We start from the raw sequence: 25,280 nt of genomic DNA, 5'->3' as shown, positions 1-25,280 counted from the left end.
GGTACAAATAACTACCTGTATACAATATGTAAGCCACATTGAGCCTGCCATGAGTGGGAAAGTGTGGGGTACAAAAAAAATTATTATTATAGGGTCTCTCAAACATCCCCCTTCCCCTGCATACCTTTTAAATAGCAGCTTTTCACCGGCAGTGAGCAGCAACTAATACACACTGCTCATGTTGGCCCCACAGTCTACCCTCTGATGCAACTTCCTGTTTCCACGTAGGCTCCAGGAATACATCAAAGGGAAAGCTGTGGGGCTGGTGTGAGCAGTATGTATCGGTCGCTGCTCAATGCAGACGAAGATCTGTTATTTACATGGTATGCAGACCCAAGCCCACCCTTGGCTACGCCACTGTCCCACGCCTTTGTAAAAGGGCCTGTAGTGATTGATAGAGCACGTGGATTTAATTTACAGTGATATAAAGAGAAAAACTTGTTCTAACGCTGCCAACTCAGAGTCTCAACTCCTTGTTAATTGCTCCAAGTCTCTCTGCGCTGCTTCTCAGCTGCCTGGTTTCAGTTTCCTTCAATGGCTGCTTCAGGATCCCACAGACTCCGCACGAGCCTAAGATGCAGGGCAGGCTTAAAAATATTTCATCTTCAATCCCGTGCAACCCCTGACAAGCACAAGGGGCAATTTGTGTAAGTACAACATTAAACACAGGTCAATAGTGAACATGTCTCGGCTGTTCTTTGTAACAGTGCTTCATCCACAGGATTATTTTAACTTGATTGCAATCAACAGCCAAGCACACGTGCCATTTCAGTCAGTGTGTTTTACTGCCAATTAATGCTGCTGTAAGAGAAATTGTAGTAGCCAGTGTGTATCTGGTTTCTACTCATATTCCCATAAAGAAAGCCTTGAGAACTAAATTTGCACAAGTAGCTATTTTTACTAGGTTCCAAAATTTGTGGCTATTGTATTTTTATTCTCTTACAAGCAAAAAAGCCCATTTCTCCAAAAATGAAATGGGCCCTAGGAAGGCTATTGTCTAAGTGATTTCTCCTCTAGCCTAGTGGTTAGTGCAGTGGACTTTGATCCTGGGGAACTGAGTTCAATTCCCACTATAGCTCCTTGTGACTCTGGGCAAGTCACTTAACCCTCCATTGCCCCTGGTACAAAATAAGTACCTGAATAAATGTAAACCGCTTTAAATGTAGTTGCAAAAACCTCAGAAAGGCAGTATATCAAGTCCCATTTCCCTTTCCCTCTCTCCTCTGCCCTCCCCTCCATGTCCAGCAATCCTCCCCTCCCCTCCCCTCTTATCCATGTCCAGTGACTCGCCCCAGCCCTCACCTGCCCCCCCCTTTAAGCACCCAAGTTCCAGTTCAACCCCAGCCCTTACCTGCCCGCCGCCCTTCCTTTAAAACTTTTATTTTACCTCAAGTCCCAGCGGCATCAGTGAAAGTGGCAGGCTTGGCTCAGCTCGCCTCCAGCCTTCCCTTTCTTTCCCTCTCAGTGTCCCGCTCTCCTCTGACATAATTTCCTCTTTCCACGAGGGCGGGACACTAAGACGAAGGGAAGGCTGGAGGTGAGCCAATTATGTAGTAGCTCATTTGCATATAGTTATGAACCCAGCCATCCATCCATCCAGGGACGCAGATTGACAAATTATTATATAGGAGATGATGTGCTTATAGCTTGGTTTTGGTATATAACTGCAAATAAAATCCATTAATCCCACAAATTTGCAAAGATCATTTATACAGTACACACTACTGCATGGCCTTGACCTGGGCTGTAATGAGACGTACCGTGGCAAGGGTGGACACACAGTGGATGGTTCTAAGGTTCTTGAGGATTGCTTGCACCAGGTTGGCCACGCTCAGACCAAGAGCCCAGGAAGTCTCTCCTCTTAAACTGCCTGCTTCTTTTGCACTGCAGTTGGATAAAGAAATACAACCTTGGACCAATATGATGACAAAAAAACAATACCAAAATGAATCAAATGCTAAGCATAAAATTATGCATAATGATGGGATTTTTAATAAAGCTGAAATGTAGAATATTCTGCACTAGGCCAGTATAGTTATTTCCAAGTGATCTACAAAGAAATGAGTCTAGCGCTAATCCTTAATGTTTATCACCTCGTTTAACACTGGTTTATGCATACATTTCTTTATACTACTGCTAAATTACACAGTCCCAGGCGAGAGACTTTTTGGCCAGCCCTAGTTTTGAACTTTCATCCCAATGCAATCTGGTATTTGTAGTTCCTGGTGCTAGTCCCACAATGCACCAGGATAAGGTTACCCAAAATCCAGGACTGGCCTGAAATCCCCCCCCCCCCCCCCCCTCTCCTGGAACTGGGTAACTTGGAAGCTCTGCTTTTGAGCTTGGTCAGAGCAGAATATGATTGCTTTTATGATGGGAGGGGGTGTTATCAGCTGTCGAAATCAGTTGGAGGAAAGAACACTTTATTGTGTAAAGAAAGTAAAGAGAGTTGCATTTAAGAGTCAAATCAGAAAGATTTAACCAAGAAATCTATTGAAACTTTGTTGAATCTCTTTTCTTTCAGATTTGGGTGCTACTAATCCTGAGCTTTGCTAAAGTTCTGGACATACAGGTATTTCATTCAGTATTGATTTCTGAAAACCACTCTTATTTATGGAATCTTCCACAGATTGTGAGACACCAGTGTTTCAGACAAATGTAACAACATTTTCTTTCAGATGTCTAGAGGTGAACTGTTTTTAAGCCCTGCAACTCAGACTGTGAAATCCTGCAGTAAAACCAGGGGCGGCCCAAGGCAATCTGCTGCCTGAGGCAGGGATGAGATGGCGCCCTCCCCCCAGCATCGCACCCTCTCCCCCCAAGTCCAACATCTTGCCACATCTTTGTCTCTGCCAACTCCCTCCCCCCTTCCTTCCTCAACCACCCTCCCGAGCCTACCTTCTTTTTTTTGTTGTTTTGAAAAGTCAGCAGCAGCAGTGATCCCCATATGCTGCCCTGCCGTCAGCACCGGCATCTCCTCTGTACTGTGGCCCGTCTCTGAGGAAACAGGAAGTTACGTCAGAGAGGCAGCCTGAACTACAGAGGAGACGCTGGTGCCGGCAGCAGGACAACATATAGGGACCGCTGCCGCCTTTTGAAAAACAAAAAAAGAGGATAGACTGGGAATAGGGAGAAGGAAGAAAGGGGGGACAGATGCTGCTCCATAAAGAGTGCCGCCTGATGCCCCCGCCTCAGTTGGCCTAATGGTAGGGCCGCCACGGAGTAAAACAGTGCATTTGTGTACTATTGTACCATGGGAAAATTTATCATGACATTCACTAACCCACAATACAGTGAATCCCCTGGTAAATTTTGTTTTGCATGTCTGGGCTTCGAGCTAGACCAGTGAGGTAAAAAAAAAAGTCTTCTCCCTCACCCTGATCCCTTAAAAAAAAGTGTGTACACCCACAAACCAAATTGCTGTCTTCTACTACTGTCTACTGGGATATCCCTGCTGCAGAGCCAGTTCAAGGGATTGTGGTGCCCTGAGCCAATTTGCTTCTCCCCCACCACCACCCACAGGAAATTACATAAGAATGTAACCATTGCCATACTAGGACAGACCGAAGGTCCATCAAGCCCAGTATTCTGTTTCCAACAGTGGCGAATCCAGATCCCAGATACCTGGCAAGATCTCGACACAGAAAGATTTTATGCTGCTAGAAATAAACAGTGGATTTTCCCCAAGTTCATCTTAATAATGGCTTTTGGACTTTTTTTTTAGGAAGTTAGCCAAACCTTTTTTTTAAACCATGCTAAGCTAACTGCTTTTACCACATTCTCTGTCAACAAATTCCAGAGTTTAATTACACATTGAGGGAAGAAATACTTTCTCTGGTTTATTTTAAATTTACTACTTAGTAGCTTCATTGCATGCCTCCCTGGCCTAGTATTTTTGGAAAGAGTAAACAAGCGATTCACATCTACTGTTCCACTCCACTCAGTATTTTATAGACCTCTATCATATCTCCCCTCAGCTGTCTCTTCTCCAAGCTAATGAGCCTTAGCTGCTTTAGCCTTTCCTCACAGGGAAGTCGTCCCATCCCCTTTATTTTTGTTGCCCTTCTCTGTACCTTTTCTAATTCCGCTATATCTTTTTTGAGATGCGATGACCAGAATTGCACACAGTATTCAAGGTGCGGTCATACCATGGAGTGATACAAAGGCGTTATAACGTTCTAATTTTTGTTTCCATTCTTTTCCTAATAATTCCTAACATCCTATTTTCTTTCTTAGCCACTGCAGCACACTGAGCAGAGGGTTTCAACGTATCAACAATGACACCTAGATCCTTTTCCTGGGTAGTGATTCATAATGTGGAACCTTGCAACACGTAGCTATAATTTGGGTTCCTCTTTCCCACATGCATCACTTTGCACTTTCATTTGCTCATTTTAGGGGAGGTGAGACACAACAAAGGGAAGACCCAGGGGCTGGCTGAAGGCAGCCTGTCTTCATGCTGCTGCTGATGGTAACTCAAGTAAACTTTACAAGACAGCAGGGGGAGGGAGAAGAGAACAGAGGGAGTGATGCCAGACCTGTGGGGTGGGGGGCAGTGGAGGAGGAGAGAGAGACTGGGTTGGGGAGAGATGCTGGACCCACGAGAGGGGGGAGAGAAGGCTTAGCCATTGGAGCAGGTGAGGCACTGACGTCTGAGGTTGGAGATTTTGTGCCCTTTATTACTGGCACACTGAGTCAGTGGTCACGTGGTCCATTGGTTAAGCCGACCCTGTTTTGATGGGTAGTGAAGGGAAGACCAGAGCTCCTTCCACAGCAGTTGGTGTTTGCCAGATAATAGCTGCAGGCCCTTACTGATATTCTTGTAATGTGGATGGGGTGACGCTTGATACTGAATTTCCTTTTGTGACAATATTTATTAGGAGTAGCAGATTTCTAACCATTATTTCATGAAACGGAAAGGAAATAGCACATTTCTAGCAACCTGTCCGCTATGTTTCTCTGGATTTGCCTAGTGAGTTCTTGATCACCATCCCAGCTGGGGTCCACATCTTGTAGACTAACACCAGCCACGTTAGTTCCACTCCACACGGCAACTGCAATAAATCAAAATGTTTTGTCAGCAGCTCGGCCTTTCAGCCTTTTAAGCATGACTAGCTAAAAGGAGGTGGATGATGTGCAAAACACGCATTAATAAACTTTTTCAAAGGCCTTCCAAGACCATTACTATCTAATTGGGTCTCAAAGTTTCAAAGCAAACAAGCTGTTACTAGGTAACCATACCCCCCCTATAGAAAGAGATAGAGAGTAACATATGTTCCCTAATTACCATTAGCTTCAGTTACATTAATCACATCACTTAATGTCCAGTTTAAGCTGGTCGTTGCTGATGACTCAGCCTGTTAATGTTGCTCATTCTGCTGAATTTGAGAGAATCCATTTAGCACATGGAGGTCATGGAGTATGTCTGCATTTGGATTTTTTTGATAGAAATCACCTGTTTTATACCAGAATGACAACATAAGCAGCTGTATGCCTTTATAAGATAGGCTGCTACGATGACCCACAGTTGTTGTAAATACGTTTATCTTTTCATGTTTTTTAAGAAATGTAAGACATTTCCCTTATGTTAATTGTTGTATGGAATTTATTGCAAGTTGTAGTTCTCTGGAAATTGTCTGGACTTCTTGATTCTGTAATCTGCATAGAACTTGGTTGTCATTGCCATAGCCACCGAGAGGGGGGGCAGGGGGGGACAAAATTCCCCGGGCCTGGGCCTCCAAGAGGGGCCCGGCGCCGCAGTCCCACCCGCCCTCCGTCGTCAACCGTCTGCCACCAGGCCGGGACCCCTGCATTGAAATCACAGCACCTCTCACCTCTGTGTGAAAGCGCTGCAGGCAGCAGGGCAGCAGATCGCCTCCCTTCGGGCCTCCTTCCCTCCCTGTGTCCTGCCCTCGTATGATGTAACTTCTGCGAGGGCGGGACACAAGGAGGGAAGGAGGGCCGAAGGGAAGTGATCTGCTGCCCTGCTGTCTGCAGGGCTTTCACATGGAGGTAAGAGGTGCTATGATTTCAATGCAGGGGGCCTGGCCCGGTGGCGGACGTAGGGGGGCGGGTGGAGGGGGCGGCCTTGCCACGGCCCGGCCCAGTCTCTCAGTGGCCCTGGTCATTGCAGGCTATACGAATAAACTGTAACTGTATAAAATAGGTATGTACATCACAGCCCTCTTTCTCTCTCTGCTCTGTCCAAATTATGCCTCCAAAACACCTACTGCAAGTGAGGCAAATTAAATATGGACAATTTTGTCGGAAAGAGTATGTGCATGTACGTATTTGGGCTCGTAACTTTATAAGAACCATTTTTCACATGTAAAATCTACTTTTACATGCAGAAAATGCATTAGAAGATTACCAGCTATATGAATGGATTAAAAATAGAGAAACAATGACCAGCTTAAGTGTTCTTGTAGCCTGTTCATTATAGTGCAAGTCCTGGAAGCAGCAAGAAACTGGAGGAGAATTAGGTCATTTACTTGAGCAAGTAAAATAAAATCATTAAGACTTCCCTAAATCTTTGGGAGTTCTATTTCATTTTATAGGTGAAACTAGAAAGGAATGGTGGGTAACCTGCACAGAGCAGCTGTTAAAACTCTAACCACCTTACGGACCATTTCAGTTTTTACCTGCCATCAGTTATTATGAAACAAAAGAAAAAAAATTTTGATACCTTTTTTTATTGGACTCAATTGATATGTGTTTTGTAAGCTTTGAAGGCAAAACCTTTTTTCTCAGGTCAGGAATGAGCAAAAGATGACTATCAAAGTATATAATGAAACATGAAAATCTTCAAAAGTCAGTCTTGAAAGAAAGGGGGGAGGGGAAGAGGAGTGAAAAACAGGGAGAGGTGGAGGGATAATCAAAAGGTGAAAAAGCACTTTATGATTTATAATGTAATAGGAAACCCAGATCTTTGTTAAAGTTTCTCAGGTGTGTGAAAAAAAAAATTCATCATCTTAACTCCAAAGGTCTTACATTCCTGGATTGTTTTAAAGTTTCCTGTTAGTTTTCTGACTATAAGGTCATTGACGCAGTATCCAGGTTCTGAAAAATGCTCACCCCCAGAGGTGTCACCTTTATCTGCTTTGTGGTGTTTGATGTGGTGCCTATAGAGGTGTATTTTCAAAGCACCTAGACTTAACAAAGTTACATGACAACCTATGTAACTTTATAAGTCTATGTGGTTTGAAAATGAGCCTCTTTGCGATCTGATTCTTATATTTAGTATCTGTCTGGTCTCCCCAACATAGCACCCTTCTTCACATTGTCTGTATTAAATAACGTATGCGACTGTCTATGGGAAACTATGACTAAAGTCTAGTGACTCAGCTCATGTTTTCCAGAGAGGATCACATGTACTGCATTTCAGGAAGAACATGAGTAAGATCCCCTTATGTTTCCCCATGTTTAAGAATGTTCTGCCTTCAAAATCTTGTAAAAAAATGTATTAAGTTCAGTAAAAAAAAAAAAAAAGGTATTGCCTTATTTTCCTTGTTTTGATTAACATGGCTACCACGTTACTCTATCAACTACTATGTTACTGTTTAAGAAAGTCTTTGAAATAGAGAGTTGCACGGGGATAGAAATTTCACTCGTCCCCACAGGAATCTCCTCCATTCCCGCGGGTGGACCTGGAGGAGATTCTCGCAGGATTCCCGCTATCCCTGTTCCTGTGTAGCTCTCTACTTTGAAACAACCCTTTGGGATGCAGTTAGATACAAAAACATTTTCACTATGAATTTGTGTTGCATATAGTTGACCTATTCTGTAGGACCACCTTTTGATAATAAGATGCAGATGAAAAATATAAATGGAGGCACTCACCGCTAGATTCCCCGAGTTCACCTATTATGTAGCCCTGGATGTTGCTTGGATTTATTTGGAGCTTCTCACTCAGCAGGGAGCGGAAGCTGGCAGAGTTGGGGCTGGTGCCTGTGCCGATGACACGATGCTTGGGAAATCCAGACAATTTCCAAGCAACATATGTCAAGATGTCAACTGTAAGAAAATTGGATGAGTCTGTATGTGAGATACATCATGGCCTGAGGAAGAGATTTAAGTGCAGGGCAAAAAATAGACATATTCATTATATCTCGACACCATTACTGTAATACAATCTATGCTGGTCTACTGCAGTCCCAACTTTGCTGTTTACAAACTCTATAAAATTCAGCCGTCTGTTTATTATTCAAAGCTAAATATTTCGATTCTGTCACTCCCCTTCTGAGTCAGGTTAATTGGCTCCCCATAGTATTCCATATACAATTTAAAATTCTCATTCTCGGATCCAAGATGGTGACTGAGTAGGATGCAGAGGAGGAACGCTCTTCCTAAAGAACTGACAAAGTTACCTTTTCCTGGCGATAGAGCATGCCGAAGAGAAAAGGCAAGCCTAAGGGACCTCCCCTCCCAAGACCAGAGTCCCTCTCTTCAAGACAGCCTTCCATCTCCTTGTTTATGGTATCCACCCCGACGGAGCAACCGAGAGAAAGAAGAGTCCCGGTTTGGAGAGCGAATTATCGCTCAGCCCACTTGGACCAGCAACCCCACCACCACCACAACTAAACGGAGCCGTAGTTCCAAGCGTGAGAGAGAACGACTCAAAGGGGCAGCAGACCCCGTTTGAGGAAGTGGTGTCAGCTTCCATCTTGGTGGAGGGAAATCGTTCGCCAGGTACGGCGGGAGGAGAGGCGGTAGCAGAGGGAAATCGGATAGCTGACTTTGGGGAGGAAACTTCGCTATGCGCCATGGCGATACAGCCCCTGGTGAAAGCCCAAGAAATATCATTGGAGTCTATTTGGGCAGCTCTTGAGGCCTTGCATAAGGTGTGTACCTCATTTATTTCTGTCTCATTGAACAATGCAAAACAAATAAGAGAGATAAAAGGAAATCTTGTGACTGTTTCTACTAAACAAAAATCCTTAGAAGGGGACTTGGTTAAAGTGCGAGAGCAGCAATCACAAATGGCTGGAGATCGTTTAATAATTCATAGGAAAATTGAAAACCTGGAGAATTCAACAAGAAACTTAAATCTGCGTATATTAAATTTTCCTCAAACAAATTATATATCCGCTAGAGAAATGTTTAACAAATTCCTTAAAGAGATTTTCAAATACCCAGAACAATCTCTTCCTCCATTACAAAGAATATATTATCTTGGAGATAAAAAGAAGCCACAACAAATTATTCCACAAGAAATTCCTACTCAGCAAGAAGTTCCACCAGAGGCATTAGATCTAACAGGATTCCTTGAACAATCTAAAGAAGAAATAAAAACCCGAGCAACTGCAATTATCACATTTGTATTCTTGCAAGATAAAGAATCTTTGCTTCGATTATATTTCAAAAATATTCAACCTGAATTTTTAGGTAGTAAAGTCCTGATTTTTCCAGATATCTCTAGATGGACACAGCAAAGGAGGAAGAAATTTCTGGATTTAAAACAGAGAGTCTTGGAGATTAATGCTTCCTTTCAACTGAGATTCCCTTGTAAATGTTTGATTTCCTATAAAGAAAATAGATATATTTTCTATGAGCCAAAACAATTGAATAGTATTCTAGATATGCAAGATAACAAGAGGACATGACTGATAGATAAAAGCTGGTTAGATTTATAAAAAGGATAACCGCCTACTCAATTATACTTTGATTTGTATTTTCTGTTAATTTTGCCAACGTCCTTTGGTGTAACCTAGGATCCTCCCCCATTATTGCGGACTGTTTGATCCAATGTTTTTACTTATGTTATAAGATCTGTTATTTCCTCATGAATTCTACAGTGATGTAGAATTAATTTAATATTGGTGTATCTTTCAAAGATTGTAATCTTTGTTTAAAATGAAAATTAATAAAGAAATTAAACAAAACAAAACAAAAATTCTCATTCTCGCCCATAATACATTGCATCTTGGTAGTCCGTCCTATCTTGCCTCAGTAGTTATTCCATATACCCCCTCAAGGGTTGTACGATCCCTAGACGCTAATCGGTTAGTACTTCCCTCCCCTAAGTTCAACCCAGAACTCTGCTTTCTTTTTCCTAGCCCCCTTTCTTTGGAATAGCTGCCTGTTGACATAAGATCTGAGCTTTCCCTACCCAAATTCAAGTCAAAACTTTCTTCTTTTCTACAGCTTTCAGATTGGGTTCCAGTGTGAGTTTGTATAGATACACTTTGCTCCTCCCATATTGTACCCCCACCCCTTCTTCCTCCCTCCCTCCTTTTGTTGTTTGTCTTGGTTTATGTTTTATTGTAGTATGGATGATTGAATCTTTCCTGTAATGGAGTTCCTATCTTAATTTGTGTAATATACTTTCTCCGAGGACAAGCAGGCTGCTTGTTCTCACTGATGGGGTGACGTCCACAGCAGCCCCTTCAATCGGAATCTTCACTAGCAAAAGCCTTTGCTAGCCCTCGCGCGCCGATGCGCACCGCGCATGCGCGGCCGTCTTCCCGCCCGAAACCGGCTCGTGCCAGCCAGTCTTCTTTTGTCCGCGCTCGGTACGGTCGTGTTTTGCCGTTCGTGCCCCGGAAAGTTGATCTCGCGCGTCGTTTTCGACTCGTTCTTTCTAAGAAAGTTTGGAAAGTGTTTCGGGAAGATACTTTTTGGTTTTCCCTTCCCGTATTTCGAGCTTTTCGCCCCGGTAAGTTTTCTTTCGTCGTCGGGGTAGGCCTTAGTTAGGCCTCGGTCAAAATTTTCTTCTACCTATTTTTGTGGTGCCAATTTTCGCCATTTCGAGTTTTGATCTCGCCGGTATGATTTTTCCGCCCATGACATCGAAGCCTTCCAGTGGCTTCAAGAAGTGCACCCAGTGCGCCCGGGTAATCTCGCTCACTGACAGGCACGCGTCGTGTCTTCAGTGTCTGGGGGCTGGGCACCGCCCTCAGGCCTGTAGTCTGTGTTCCCTTTTACAAAAGCGGACTCAGGTAGCGAGGTTAGCCCAGTGGAACATTTTGTTCTCGGGCTCTTCGTCGGCATCGGCACCGGGGGTATCGAGTGCATCGACGTCTCCAGCGTCCAGACCTTCATCCTCTGCCGCCAGTGCATCGAGTGTATCGAGGCATCGACCCTCTGCATCGGCGCTGAGACATCGGACGACTGTGTCGACGTCGGTGGTACCGGGACCTCGTCTGCTGATGTCGTCGGACGGTGGTGCTTCGTCTGGAGTGCAGGTGAGGGCTGTCCATTCCCCTGCTGGTGGCGGTGAGCCTTCGGGTGGGTCTCCCCCTACCCTGAGGGCTCCTGCGGTACAGCCCCCCCGAGACCGACCCTCTTCGGTCTCGGCCCCGAGGAAGAGACGGTTGGATTCTACGTCCTCCTCATCGGTGCCGGGAAGCGCCAGTGACGTGCTTCGCTCCAAAAAATCGAAGAAGCATCGACACCGGTCCCCTTCCCGTGTCGGCACCGAGAGCTCTGGGTCGCCGAGGGAGTCGGCACCCAGCAGGCATCGGCACCGAGAGGACCGCTCACCCTCTGTCCAAGAGGTGTTGATGCGCTCCACTCTGGACAGCCCGGAACAGCCTCCACGCCCGGAACAGACTCTGACATCGACGCCTGCATCGACCTCCATGCCTTTTTCTGCAGCCGCTCTGAACGAGAGCCTCCGGGCCGTTCTCCCAGAGATCCTGGGAGAGCTGTTGCGCCCTACCCCTCCGGTACCAGGGGTGCTTGCGCCACCGGTACCGTCGAGCGAGGCGCCGGCTGGTCCATCGCCCGGGGTGAGGTCTCCGGCGTCGGTGCCGCGTGCGGTACCGACTGCGGTCGCCTCCCAGGAAGGCTCCCCGACTACGTCGGCGGAGGGAGCTTCGCCGGTGCGGGCGAGGGAGTCTACCTCTCGACGCTCCCACCGTGGCCGTGGTTCCACGGAGTCGAGCCGGGCACGGTTGCAGACACAGGTTCGTGAACTTGTGTCTGACACCGAGGGTGAGGCCTCGTGGGAAGCAGAGGAAGACATCAGATATTTCTCTGACGAGGAGTCTGAGGGTCTTCCTTCTGATCCCACTCCCTCTCCTGAAAGACAGCTTTCTCCTCCTGAGAGTCTGTCTTTCGCTTCCTTTGTCCGGGAGATGTCTACGGCCATCCCCTTCCCGGTGGTTGTGGAGAACGAGCCCAGGGCTGAAATGTTTGAGCTCCTGGACTATCCTTCTCCACCTAAGGAAGCGTCCACAGTACCCATGCATCATGTCCTAAAAAAGACATTGCTGGCGAACTGGACCAAGCCATTAACTAACCCCCACATTCCCAAGAAGATTGAGTCCCAGTACCGGATCCATGGGGACCCAGAGCTAATGCGCACTCAGTTGCCTCACGACTCTGGAGTTGTGGATTTGGCCCTAAAGAAGGCCAAGAGTTCTAGGGAGCATGCTTCGGCGCCCCCGGGCAAGGACTCTAGAACCTTGGAGTCCTTTGGGAGGAAGGCCTACCATTCTTCTATGCTCGTGGCCAAAATTCAGTCCTACCAGCTCTACACGAGCATACACATGCGGAACAATGTGCGGCAGTTGGCGGGCTTGGTGGATGCGCTCCCCCCTGAGCAAGCCAAGCCTTTTCAAGAGGTGGTCAGGCAGCTGAAGGCATGCAGAAAATTCCTGGCCAGAGGGGTGTATGACACCTTTGATGTTGCGTCCAGGGCCGCTGCTCAAGGTGTGGTGATGCGCAGACTCTCATGGCTGCATGCCTCCGACCTGGAGAATAGAATCCAGCAGCGGATTGCGGACTCGCCTTGCCATGCGGATAATATTTTTGGAGAGAAAGTCGAACAGGTGGTAGAGCAGCTCCACCAGCGGGACACCGCATTCGACAAGTTCTCCCGCCGGCAGCCTTCAGCCTCTACCTCTACAGATAGAAGATTTTTTGGGGGAAGGAAGACTGTTCCCTACTCTTCTGGTAAGCGTAGGTACAATCCTCCTTCTCGACAGCCTGCGACCCAGGCTAAGCCCCAGCGCGCTCGCTCTCATCAGCAGCGTGCGCCTCAGCAAGGCCCCTCGGCTCCCCAGCAAAAGCAAGGGACGAGCTTTTGACTGGCTCCAGCAGAGCATAGCCGACATCCAAGTATCAGTGCCGGGTGACCTGCCAGTCGGGGGGAGGTTGAAAGCTTTTCACCAAAGGTGGCCTCTCATAACCTCCGATCAGTGGGTTCTTCAAATAGTCCGGCAAGGATACACCCTCAATTTGGCCTCAAAACCTCCAAATTGTCCACCGGGAGCTCAGTCTTACAGCTTCCAGCTCAAGCAGGTACTTGCAGAGGAACTCTCCGCCCTTCTCAGCGCCAATGCGGTCGAGCCCGTGCCATCCGGGCAGGAAGGGCTGGGATTCTATTCCAGGTACTTCCTTGTGGAAAAGAAAACAGGGGGGATGCGTCCCATCCTAGACCTAAGGGCCCTGAACAAATATCTGGTCAAAGAAAAGTTCAGGATGCTTTCCCTGGGCACCCTTCTTCCCATGATTCAGGAAAACGATTGGCTATGCTCCCTGGACTTGAAGGATGCCTACACACACATCCCGATACTGCCAGCTCACAGGCAGTATCTGCGATTTCAGCTGGGCACACGTCACTTCCAGTACTGTGTGCTACCCTTTGGGCTCGCCTCTGCGCCCAGGGTGTTCACAAAGTGCTTGGCTGTAGTAGCAGCGGCACTTCGCAGGCTGGGGGTGCACGTGTTCCCATATCTCGACGATTGGCTGGTGAAGAACACATCCGAGGCAGGAGCCCTGCAGTCCATGCAGATGACTATTCACCTCCTGGAGCTACTGGGGTTTGTGATAAATTATCCAAAGTCCCATCTTCTCTCAGTGCAGAAACTCGAATTCATAGGAGCTCTGCTGGATTCTCGGACGGCTCGCGCCTATCTCCCAGAGGCGAGAGCCAACAACTTGTTGTCCCTCGTCTCGCGGGTGCGAGCGTCACAGCAGATCACAGCTCGGCAGATGTTGAGATTGCTGGGCCACATGGCCTCCACAGTTCATGTGACTCCCATGGCCCGCCTTCACATGAGATCTGCCCAATGGACCCTAGCTTCCCAGTGGTTTCAGGCTGCTGGGGATCTAGAAGACGTGATCCACCTGTCCACGAGTTTTCTCAAATCCCTGTATTGGTGGACGATTTGGTCCAATTTGACTCTGGGACGTCCTTTCCAAACTCCTCAGCCACAAAAAGTGCTGACCACGGATGCGTCTCTCCTGGGATGGGGAGCTCATGTCGATGGGCTTCACACCCAATGAAGCTGGTCCCTCCAGGAACGCGATCTGCAGATCAATCTTCTGGAGTTGCGAGCGATCTGGAACGCTCTGAAGGCTTTCAGAGATCGGCTGTCCCACCAAATTATCCAAATTCAGACAGACAACCAGGTTGCCATGTACTACGTCAACAAGCAGGGGGGCACCGGATCTCGCCCCCTGTGTCAGGAAGCCGTCAGCATGTGGCTCTGGGCTCGCCATCACGGCATGGTGCTCCAAGCCACATATCTGGCAGGCGTAAACAACAGTCTGGCCGACAGGTTGAGCAGGATTACGCAACCTCACGAGTGGTCGCTCAATTCCCGTGTAGTGCGACAGATCTTCCAGGTGTGGGGCACCCCCTTGGTAGACCTCTTCGCATCTCGAGCCAACCACAAAGTCCCTCAGTTCTGTTCCAGGCTTCAGGCCCACGGCAGACTGGCATCGGATGCCTTCCTCCTGGATTGGGGGGAGGGTCTACTGTATGCTTATCCTCCCATACCTCTGGTGGGGAAGACTTTGTTGAAACTCAAGCAAGACCGAGGCACCATGATTCTGATTGCTCCTTTTTGGCCGCGTCAGATCTGGTTCCCTCTTCTTCTGGAGTTGTCCTCCGAAGAACCGTGGAGATTGGAGTGTTTTCCGACCCTCATCATGCAGGACGAAGGGGCGCTTCTGCATCCCAACCTCCGGTCCCTGGCTCTCACGGCCTGGATGTTGAGAGCATAGACTTTGCCTCTTTGGATCTGTCAGAGGGTGTCTCCCGCATCTTGCTTGCTTCCAGGAAAGATTCCACTAAGAGGAGTTACTTCTTTTTGTGGAGGAGGTTTGCCGTCTGGTGTGACAGCAAGGCCCTAGATCCTCGCTCTTGTCCTACACAGACCCTGCTTGAATACCTTCTGCACTTGTCTGAGTCTGGTCTCAAGACCAACTCTGTAAGGGTTCACCTTAGTGCAATCAGTGCATACCATTACCGTGTGGAAGGTAAGCCGATCTCAGGACAGCCTTTAGTTGTTCGCTTCATGAGAGGTTTGCTTTTGTCAAAGCCCCCTGTCAAGCCTCCTACAGTGTCATGGGATCTCAATGTCGTTCTCACCCAGCTGATGAAACCTCCTTTTGAGCCACTGAACTCCTGCCATCTGAAGTACTTGACCTGGAAGGTCATTTTCTTGGTGGCAGTTACTTCAGCTCGTAGAGTCAGTGAGCTTCAGGCCCTGGTAGCCCAGGCCCCTTATACCAAATTTCATCATAACAGAGTAGTCCTCCGCACTCACCCTAAGTTCTTGCCAAAGGTTGTGTCGGAGTTCCATCTGAACCAGTCAATTGTCTTGCCAACATTCTTTCCCCGTCCTCATTCCTGCCCTGCTGAACGTCAGCTGCACACATTGGACTGCAAGAGAGCATTGGCCTTCTATCTGGAGCGGACACAGCCCAACAGACAGTCCGCCCAATTATTTGTTTCTTTTGATCCCGACAGGAGGGGAGTGGCTGTGGGGAAACGCACCATATCCAATTGGCTAGCAGATTGCATTTCCTTCACTTACGCCCAGGCTGGGCTGGCTCTTGAGGGTCATGTCACGGCTCATAATGTTAGACCAATGGCAGCGTCAGTGGCCCACTTGAAGTCAGCCACTATTGAAGAGATTTGCAAAGCTGCGACGTGGTCATCTGTCCACACATTCACATCTCATTACTGCCTGCAGCAGGATACCCGACGCGACAGTCGGTTCGGGCAGTCAGTGCTTCAGAATCTGTTCGGGGTTTAGAATCCAACTCCACCCCCCTAGGCCCATGTTTGTTCTGTTCCAGGCTGCACTCTCAGTTAGTTGGTAAATTTTTTAGGTCAATCTCAGTTATGTCCTCGCCGTTGCAAGGCCCAATTGACCATGGTTGTTGTTTTGAGTGAGCCTGGGGGCTAGGGATACCCCATCAGTGAGAACAAGCAGCCTGCTTGTCCTCGGAGAAAGCGAATGCTACATAGCTGTAGAAGGTATTCTCCGAGGACAGCAGGCTGATTGTTCTCACAAACCCGCCCGCCTCCCCTTTGGAGTTGTGTCTTCCCTTCTCTTTGTCTTGCTACATATGAGACTGGCCGGCACGAGCCGGTTTCGGGCGGGAAGACGGCCGCGCATGCGCGGTGCGCATCGGCGCGCGAGGGCTAGCAAAGGCTTTTGCTAGTGAAGATTCCGATTGGAGGGGCTGCCGTGGACGTCACCCCATCAGTGAGAACAATCAGCCTGCTGTCCTCGGAGAATACCTTCTACAGGTATGTAGCATTCGCTGTATATTTTAAACATTTTTTTTGTAAACCGCTTTGATCTTCTTTTAGCTAAGGCGGTATATCAAGTCTCCAAATAAATATAAAGAAATTCCTTGAGTCACTCCTTTGGATGGTTTTGATTTAACCTCCTATAATTTCTGGAACAGAAAAACTTCCACAGAAAAATAAGCTGTGCGAGTGGACTAACTTACATTCCTTTTGGAAATTTCCTGTTTTGCCTTTGTCCGAAACTTAAATCTGCAGCTGGTATTTTACCTTCCTGCCTTACCATGGTAGTAGCCAAATTCCACTGCATGTTCCTTCAGGTTTTAGAAAGACACAGAGAGACAGTCACTCTTGGTTGTTTTTACACAGGGTTTAGCATCTTTAGTTCAGCCTCTTTCACTCTGATTGTCATGAAGATTATCTCAATAAATTAATTCTACCTAGACAATTCTTGGCCATGATTTTATTTATTTGGATTGAGCTCAAGGTGAGCTTCACTGGGAGGTATTTCCCTATCTGTAGAGGGCTTACAGTCTAAGTCAGGGGTAGGCAACCTCAGTCCTCGATGGGCTGCAGTGCAGTCAGGTTTTCAGGATTTCCCCAATGAATATGCATGAATATATTTGCAAACAATGGAGGAAGTGCATGCAAATAGATCTCATGCATATTCATTGGGGAAATCCTGAAAACCCAACTGGTTGCAGCCCCCAAGGACTGAGGTTACCCACCCCTGGTCTAAGTGGTTATAGGTCTCTCAATGAGGGGGTGCGGCATTAACAACCTTGTTCTTCAGACATTCTCTCTCTCTCTGCTTCTTCCCTTTGGGGCAACCTGTAATATGCCTCTGTTTATACTTGGCCCTGGATAATACCAGGCTAGACACACTGCCCTGCTCTCAGATGATTGTGCTTTCCAGACCCTCAGCTCCTGCACCCTACTTGAAGTCAACAGTAGACCTCACCACCTCAAACCATGGTCTTTGTTTTATTTATTTATTAGGATTTTACTCACACCTTTTTCAGTAGTAACTCAAGGTGAGTTACTAGGTATTTCCCTGTTTCCAGAGGGCTCACAATCTGAGTTTGTAACTGGGGCAATGGAAGGTAAGCGACTTGCCCAAGATCATAAGGCATAGCCACAGGATTTGAACCAGGCTTCCCTGGTTGTCAGCCCAGTGCTCTAACCGCTAGGCGACTCCTTCACTCTGTAATGTTATTAGTCAATTTATTTCACAATTGCCGAAATCTGTCTTATTATTTGTACTAAATACTAGCAATAATTATGGCAAATTGTCTGAAAAGACACCGGGGTAAAGAGGAATCTGTCTCCACAGGTTTATCCATCTGCAAGATATAATAGCAAAGTATTTGAACTTTTGATTTTTGATTGCAGGACTGTTTTGCCTAAACTAACATCCATAAGTGTAATCATTTCCTCTCATAGTAACATAGTAGGTGACAGCAGAAAAAGACTTGTATGGTCCATCCAGTCTGCCCAACAAGATAAACTCACATGTGCTACTTTATATGTATACCTGACCTTGATTTGTATCTGCCATTTTCAGGGCACAGACCGTAGAAGTCTGCCCTGCACTCACCCCGCCTCCTAACCACCGGTGCTTCCACCCAATCTCTGCTAAGCTTCTGAAGATCCATTTCTTCTGAACAGGATTCTTTTATGTTTATCCCACAAATTTTTGAATTCCATTACCATTTTCATCTCCACCACCTCCCTCATTCCCATGCTCTGGAAACTCTCTGAGCTTCCCCCAGACACTGGCATTTTGCTTATGCTGCCAAATTTCCTGGGACACTCAGGAAATCTACAGGTACTAGTACACAGGGCCGGTATTAGGCAGGGGTGACAGGAGCGGTCGCACAGGGCCTCGCGCCTCCAGGGGCCCCGCAGCGCTTCCTGTCGCTCCCTGCCATATCGTCGCTCAGCTGCTTTCCTTCCAGCCGCCCTGCGTTTAAAAAGTTGCAGCAGCGGCGGCGGCGGCAACAGCAGCAGCAAAAAAGCAGGCTCATCTTTAGCCTTTAAGCCTTCCCCTTTTCTCTCAGCGTGCACTGATGCAATTTCCTGTTTCCGGTTTCTGCAAAGGCAGCACAGTGTGCACGCTGAGAAAGAAGGGGAAGGTTTAAAGGCTAGAAGCAAGCCTGCTTTTTCACTGCTGCTGCCACTACAACTTTTTAAACGCAGAGCGGCTGGAAGGAAAGCAGCTGAGGAAAACTGAGGGCACAGATGGGGCTAGGGTAAAACGGGTTGGGACCTGAAACTCGGGGGCTGAAAAGGGGGGTAAGTTAAGTTGGGGGCTGGGGTGGGTGAGTCATTGGACATGGAGGGGGAGGGCAGAGGAGAATCGCTGGACATGGATGGGATGGGATGGGAGGGCAGGGGATAGAGGAGAATCACTGGATGTGGATGAGAGGGGAGGACAGGGGGCAAAGGAGAATCACTGGGCATGGATGGGTGGGGAGGGCATGGGAGAGAGGACAGTTGCTGGACATGGATGGGTAGGGAGGGCAGGACAGCTGTCAACACATTGCAAGAAACTGCAAAGGAGGGATGACAAATGTCAACCTATTAAATGTGCCTACAAAAAAAGGATGACAGCTGTCAACACATTGCATGCAACTGCAAAATAGGGATAACAGCTGTCAACACTTTAATGTACCTGAAAAAACGGAATGACAGCTGTCAACACACTCCATGTATCTGGTAAGTAGGTCAAAAAAGGGATGACAGCTGTCAACACATTGCAAGAAACTGAAAAGGAGGGATGACAACTATCAACCTATTAAATATGCCTTAAAAAGAGGGATGACAACTGTCAACATACTGCATGTGCCTGAAAAATAGGGATGACAGCTATCAATGTATTAAATATGCCTACAAAAAAAGGGATGGCAGCTGTCAACACATTGCATGGAACTGCAAAATAGGGATGACAGCTGTCAACACTTTTAATGTACCTGTAAAAAATGGGTTGACAGCTGTCAACACACTCCATATGTCTGGTAAGGTTAAAAAAGGGATGACAGCTGTCAACTCATTTCATGCAACTGCAAATTAGGGATGACAGCTGTCAACACAATGCAAGAAACGGCAAAGGAGGGATGACAGCTGTCAACCTATTAAATATGCCTTCAAAAAAGGGATGACAGCTGTCAACACATTGAATGTGCCTGCAAAATAGGGATGACAGCTGTCAACTCATTTCATGCAACTGCAAATTAGGGATGACAGCTGTCAACACAATGCAAGAAACGGCAAAGGAGGGATGACAGCTGTCAACCTATTAAATATGCCTTCAAAAAAGGGATGACAGCTGTCAACACATTGAATGTGCCTGCAAAATAGGGATGACAGCTGTCAACACATTGTATGCAACTGCAAAATAGGGATGACAGCTGTCAACACTTTTAATATTCCTGTAAAAAACGGGATGACAGCTGTCAACACACTCCATATGTCTGGTAAGTAGGTTAAAAAAGGGATGACAGCTGTCAACCTATTAAATATGCCTACAAAAAAAGGATGGCAGCTGTCAACACAATGCAGGAAACTGCAAAGGAGGGGTGACAGCTGTCAACCTATTAAATATGCCTTTAAAAAGAGATGACAGCTGTCAACACATTGAATGTGCCTGCAAAATAGGGATGACAACTGTCAACACTTTTGATGTACTTGTAAAAAAACGGGATGACAGCTGTCAACACACTCCATATGTCCGGTAAGTAGGTCAAAAAAGGGATGACAGATGTCAAACACATTGCAAGAAACTGGAAAGGAGGGATGACAGCTGTCAACACATTGCAAGAAACTGCAAAGGAGGGATGACAGTTGTCAACCTATTAAATATGCCTACAAAAAAGGGATGACAGCTGTCAACACATTGCATGTTCCTGGTGAGAAGGTAAAAAAAGGGATGACAATGGGTGGAGAAGGGGGTCCAGCTGCAATCAGGAAAAGCAAGTTCGACTAGGTCCATGACCACTGCGTTCAATAGTTTACCTGGATTAGAAACTATAAGAAGAACGGCATCAGGGCTGTACTTGGCTAAATTAGGTATAATATATTTGAAAGCTTCCACATTTCTCTCCAGAAGGGTGTGCTTACTCTCGCCTTCTCTCAGATGCACTCCGACAGCAACAGCACAGAGCCTGGAATTCGCAGTAACAGAATAATCTAGAAGCAAGAAAATACCAGACTATAGGATCTTCCTACTAGGTTTATTTTTTGGTGTAGCTGCCTGCACAAAACCACAATATTTACACACCCTAGAGAGAGGCCTGGATTTAGAAATAGATAACATAAGGCAACCATCAGATTTTGAAAGCAGTAAACACCCAGGAGTCTGATTCTGCTTGCTTTAGAACAATGCTGCATGATTACTGGGAGAATCTCCCCTACTGTTCTCCAGTTTTGTATCTGAGCGCCAACATCTTAAAATCTAGCCCTGCCTAAAGAGACAAACCTAAGGACACATACAGAGCTTTATTCAATATGAAGTATTTTTTCCCATAGGCACAGAATGAGAAAAAGTCCTTTTTTTCAACAAAGCCCATAGAATACAAAGTGCAAATCATAGGTCTCCATATATTAAAATCAGTAGCACAAAGGAGCAATTAATTTCACAACTTCTTTCTGTACTTGTCCCTGGAAGTTTAGAATACATTGATGGTCTTCATTTCTCTTGTTGGCCTCTCCTCGTTTCTTTACCTACCTCTTTTTGTTCCTCAACTTTCAGAACATCACAGATCTCATTAAAGACATATTTGCAATAATAAGAAAAGAAGAACATTAACCAAATAGTAAATTGCATGTATGTTTAAATCTTGTTATTAAATATTAAATTAAAACAAATCAAGAATAAAACTACAATATACACATAATAAATTCCAAACAATAAATTGCATTTACTCAGAATTATTATATATATGAACATATGAATGTTATGAGGGGCACTGCCAAGCCTCTCAAAGGTCTGTATAAAGTGTGCTAGTGCTGGTTGACACACTTAAAGGAGAGAAAATACAGTGCAAAGATTCCTTTATCCTCAACAATACTGCTGAGCACCCAAGACTGTAGCGAGCTTTAGCTGTGCCCTGTGCGACTTGCCCACTGGCAATTTTTTGTGCCTCCCCCCACATATTTATGCCCTATGTGGCAGCACCACTTGCACAGCCCTTGGTATGGCGCTGCGAGCACAACATTGTGTCTTCTAGACTGGTGCCCACACCTGTGAATCAGGATAAGGAAGTGGCAGCTGCACATACGCCCTTTTACAAAGTGGCAATAAGCCTAACGTGGGCTTACCGCTTGCTAAAAAGGAAGTACCACCAGGCTACCGCAGCAGCCTGTCAGTTCTTCCCACCCCCAGCGTGCCGTCCTCACCTGCACTACAAAAATATATTTATTTTTGTAATGCCGGTGTGTACCTGGCAGTAATCTGCCCGATTAGCGCTGGAGCCCTTACTGCCACCTCAATGGGTGGCAGTAAGGGCTTCCCTCCCCCCCCAAATGGCCGCATGGCAAGTGCTTCACTTGCCACACGGCCATTTCTTAAAAAAAAATAAAGACCTACCTTTTTCCAGCTGCAGTAAAAGGGGGCCTCAGCACGCGTCAAAAACACGCGCTGATGCCAGCACAGGCCCCCTTTTGCCACAGCTTGGTAAAAGGGGCCCTCAGATTTCAGAGTGCCATCCAGTGACCTGCTTAAGGAATCTGACAATTGCTTCATGCCTATATTTCAGAACTGGTAGAAAAAGGGTTTATATTTAAATATCTCCACCAATGCGCTTTTTGGACTTTTCCACGTTTTAAGCACAGCTCTGCTTCTGCATTTTGTACAGGGGGGTTCAGTAGGCTACAAGGATGCAGAAAGGGATCTTGTCAAAAAGCACATTTAATATATACGTTGTCAAAAATCACATTTAATACAAATGTTAGATGCGATTTGGTTCTGTCTGTGGAAAGCACGGTTGATTTGTATTTTGTTGTTTTGTTTTTTTAAGGCATTTACCAGTTACCTTTGGCTTAACAGTGCATTAATCTATAGCATGGGTAGGCAATGACAGTTTTTGAGGGCCACAATTCAGTTGAGTTTTCAAGATTTCTACCATGAACATGCATGAGATATATTTGTATACAATGGAAACACTTGCAAATCAATCTAATGCATATTCATGGTGGAAATCTTGAAAACTCGACGGAGTTGTGGCCCTTGAGGATCGTGATTGCTCACTCCTGATCTATAGGAATGACAAATATTATTACAGTAAACTGGCTGTAGGGCAGCCAGATCTGATTATCCTTTAGTAAGTCCACATCAGCCCAGCAGTACTAAGGATGCACTTTTGTTTCATTAGGCCAATATCTCCCAACCCTGTCCTGGAGGCAAGCAAAGCCTGTCACATTTTGACAATAACCATGATGAATATGCATGCAGATCTCTCTTGTGCACATTTACTGCAGCAATCCTGAAAACTGGCCAGCTCGATGTGCCTCCAGGACAGGGTGAGGAGACATTGCATTAGGGGGTCCTTTTACTCAGGTGCACTGTAAAATGGCCTGCGGTAGTGTAGGTGCGTGTTTTGGGCGCACGCAGAATCATTTTTCAGCGCACCTGCAAAAAATGTCTTTTAAAATTTTTTGCCGAAAATGGACGTGTGGTAAAATGAAAATTGCTGCATGTTCATTTTGGGTCTGAGACCTTACCACCAGCCATTGACCTAGCGGTAAAGTCTTATGCGGTAATGACCTATGCGCGTCAAATGCCACTTGGTGCGTGTCCGATACGTGCATCCAAAAATAAAAATTATTTTTCGGACACACATATCGGACGTGCGCCAAAAATGAAATTACCACAAGAGCCACGTGGTAGCCAGGCGGTAACTCCATTTTGGCGCATGTTGGGTGTACGTAGACGCTTACGCGGCTTAGTAAAAGGGCCCCTAGGTCACTTGGTAGTAACCTAACTTCTTCTGCATCGTAGTAGACTTTAAATTCAATTGCTTCCATGGGACACGTTTCACCAATAGTGTCAGAAGTTAGAACACTACCTTTATCCACTAGAATCTTGGGTGCATTCAGAAATAAGCCCCCATGCTGTAAATGTGCTGCTTCTCGGTGAAGTTTCTCTTCTCTGATGTCAACGAGAGCTATTTCATCTGCTACATTCTAGGAAAAATATAGTAAAATAATTCACTTACTGGCCTCTAATGTACCACAATGAGGGCAAGAAATCAACATTATCTTGTTTCTATCTTTCTATTTTGTGGAGGCCTGGTGCTGTCTTCCTGCTCCTTTTATTGGGCTTCTGACTCAATCAGATCCAGGACTGAGATCTGGCATCCCGAGCCTTCATTCTCCAGTACCCAGGAGCTTTTCCCTATTTTATATCTCTCAGACCATTTACTGCATTAACAATCCTTGGTCGGTCCATGTGCCCAAACTCCTCCTTGAACCCTGCAATCGTGGACTGTGAATCTGGCCACTAGGAGGTGTCACTGCACAGTAACTGTGACTCCAGCCAGGGGTATGAATGCTCCCTCTGCAACATCACCAACCATGACCGATCCAGGGAGCAGAAGACCTGACGCAAAAATGAAATCAGTTTGGTTTCAAGCTACTCTTAAATTATCAGCTTTATCAATTAAAAAAAATTGGTATTAATCCACAAGGCATTAGCTGCTTTGTGCTATACAATGCGAACAAAGGAGCAAATCGATTAAAACATGAATACATTAAAGATTAGTTCTGAAAATTCCTACCGCTTGCAGAATGCTGACAGTGCAGGCCACTCCCACCTGCCCAATGCCTACAAGTGTAACCTTTGACCTGGCTCTGGTGGCAGTGACCTCTTCAGGGTTCAAATCCAACATCAGTGATTCTCTGAAGACAGCCATGTGTTAAAACAATAAAATCAAAACCAAATTCCTAAAAAAGAAATACATTAGAGTCTCAAATACAGATTTATAATGCAGCTTACAACATATAATCATACAATGTTCTTGGTGTTTGCTTTTATACTATGTAGCATACAAAATCTACTAGAGAGCAAACTAACACTCTACTGATCTGATAACTGTGTTGTTATAGAGGAAAAGACTTCAGAATCTCGGTCTCAGCTGATAATGCTTATAGCTAAACAGCTGACCGCTATGCTCTGCGTGGCTCCAAGTCTGCTCACACTGGCGAGAATCCTCATTAGTCTAAAAAACCTCTAGAACACAAGCAGTTATTATTTATATATATATGCTGTGCTACAACCGTACTCTAAAAGTACTTAGCTGTGGTTTTGTGCTGGAACCAGTATACACGTCTGTGCCCGACGGCGAGCTCCCGCTTCGCTCTTCGTTAAGTCCGGCTCCTTAGGAAGCAAAGAGCGAAGCGGGAGCTTGCCGTCGGGCACGGACGTGTATACTGTTTCCAGCACATAACAGATCTTTGTAAGCCACATTGAGCCTGCAAATAGGTGGGAAAATGTGGGATACAAGTGCAATAAATAAATAAATAAATAAAAATGTGGCGTACATACCTGCACCTAAATTTATGTCTGGAGCACCATTATTCTGTAATTATGCACATAATTCAAAACCACGCCCCTGTTCTGCCTCAAAAAGTCCATGACCCTCCCATTGCTGCTCCCCCTTTCTTGGACCATGCGTAAATTTTAGACACGGATCTCATGCCTAAATTTACGTGTGTTAGTCCCAAGTAAATGTAATTCGTGCCAATAATTGCTTGTTAAAAAGCCAATTATTGGCACTAATTGGCTCGTTAT

At 46.1% G+C, this 25,280-nt stretch overlaps 1 protein-coding gene across 1 annotated transcript; it reads right to left on the bottom strand.

Annotated features, from left to right (window-relative positions):
- Nucleotides 1-457: 457 nt before the first annotated feature.
- Nucleotides 458-24,402, bottom strand: LOC115467947 (L-lactate dehydrogenase B chain-like). The gene is made up of 7 exons (XM_030199452.1): nucleotides 24,268-24,402; nucleotides 23,557-23,674; nucleotides 20,507-20,680; nucleotides 7,840-8,013; nucleotides 4,943-5,054; nucleotides 1,761-1,884; nucleotides 458-622 (listed from the first exon to the last, which is right to left on the bottom strand). The coding sequence occupies exons 1-7, from the start codon at nucleotides 24,400-24,402 to the stop codon at nucleotides 458-460; spliced, it is 1,002 nt and encodes a 333-aa protein (XP_030055312.1).
- Nucleotides 24,403-25,280: the final 878 nt, after the last annotated feature.

Source organism: Microcaecilia unicolor, chromosome 4 (assembly GCF_901765095.1).
Source record: "Microcaecilia unicolor chromosome 4, aMicUni1.1, whole genome shotgun sequence".
Classification (NCBI taxonomy): domain Eukaryota; kingdom Metazoa; phylum Chordata; class Amphibia; order Gymnophiona; family Siphonopidae; genus Microcaecilia; species Microcaecilia unicolor.
The sequence above is the reverse complement of the archived record's forward strand: the minus strand, read 5'-3'. Positions and strand labels throughout refer to the sequence as shown.

Coding starts and splice junctions, on each gene's coding strand:
- LOC115467947 (XM_030199452.1), bottom strand. CDS start 24,402: ATGGCTGTCTTCAGAGAATCACTGATGTTGGATTTGAACCCTGAAGAG. Junction 8,014..20,506: donor TCTTATAGTTTCTAATCCAG/GTAAACTATTGA, acceptor ATTTTCTTACAG/TTGACATCTTGACATATGTT. Junction 623..1,760: donor GTGTGTCCACCCTTGCCACG/GTACGTCTCATT, acceptor TGTGCTTGTCAG/GGGTTGCACGGGATTGAAGA.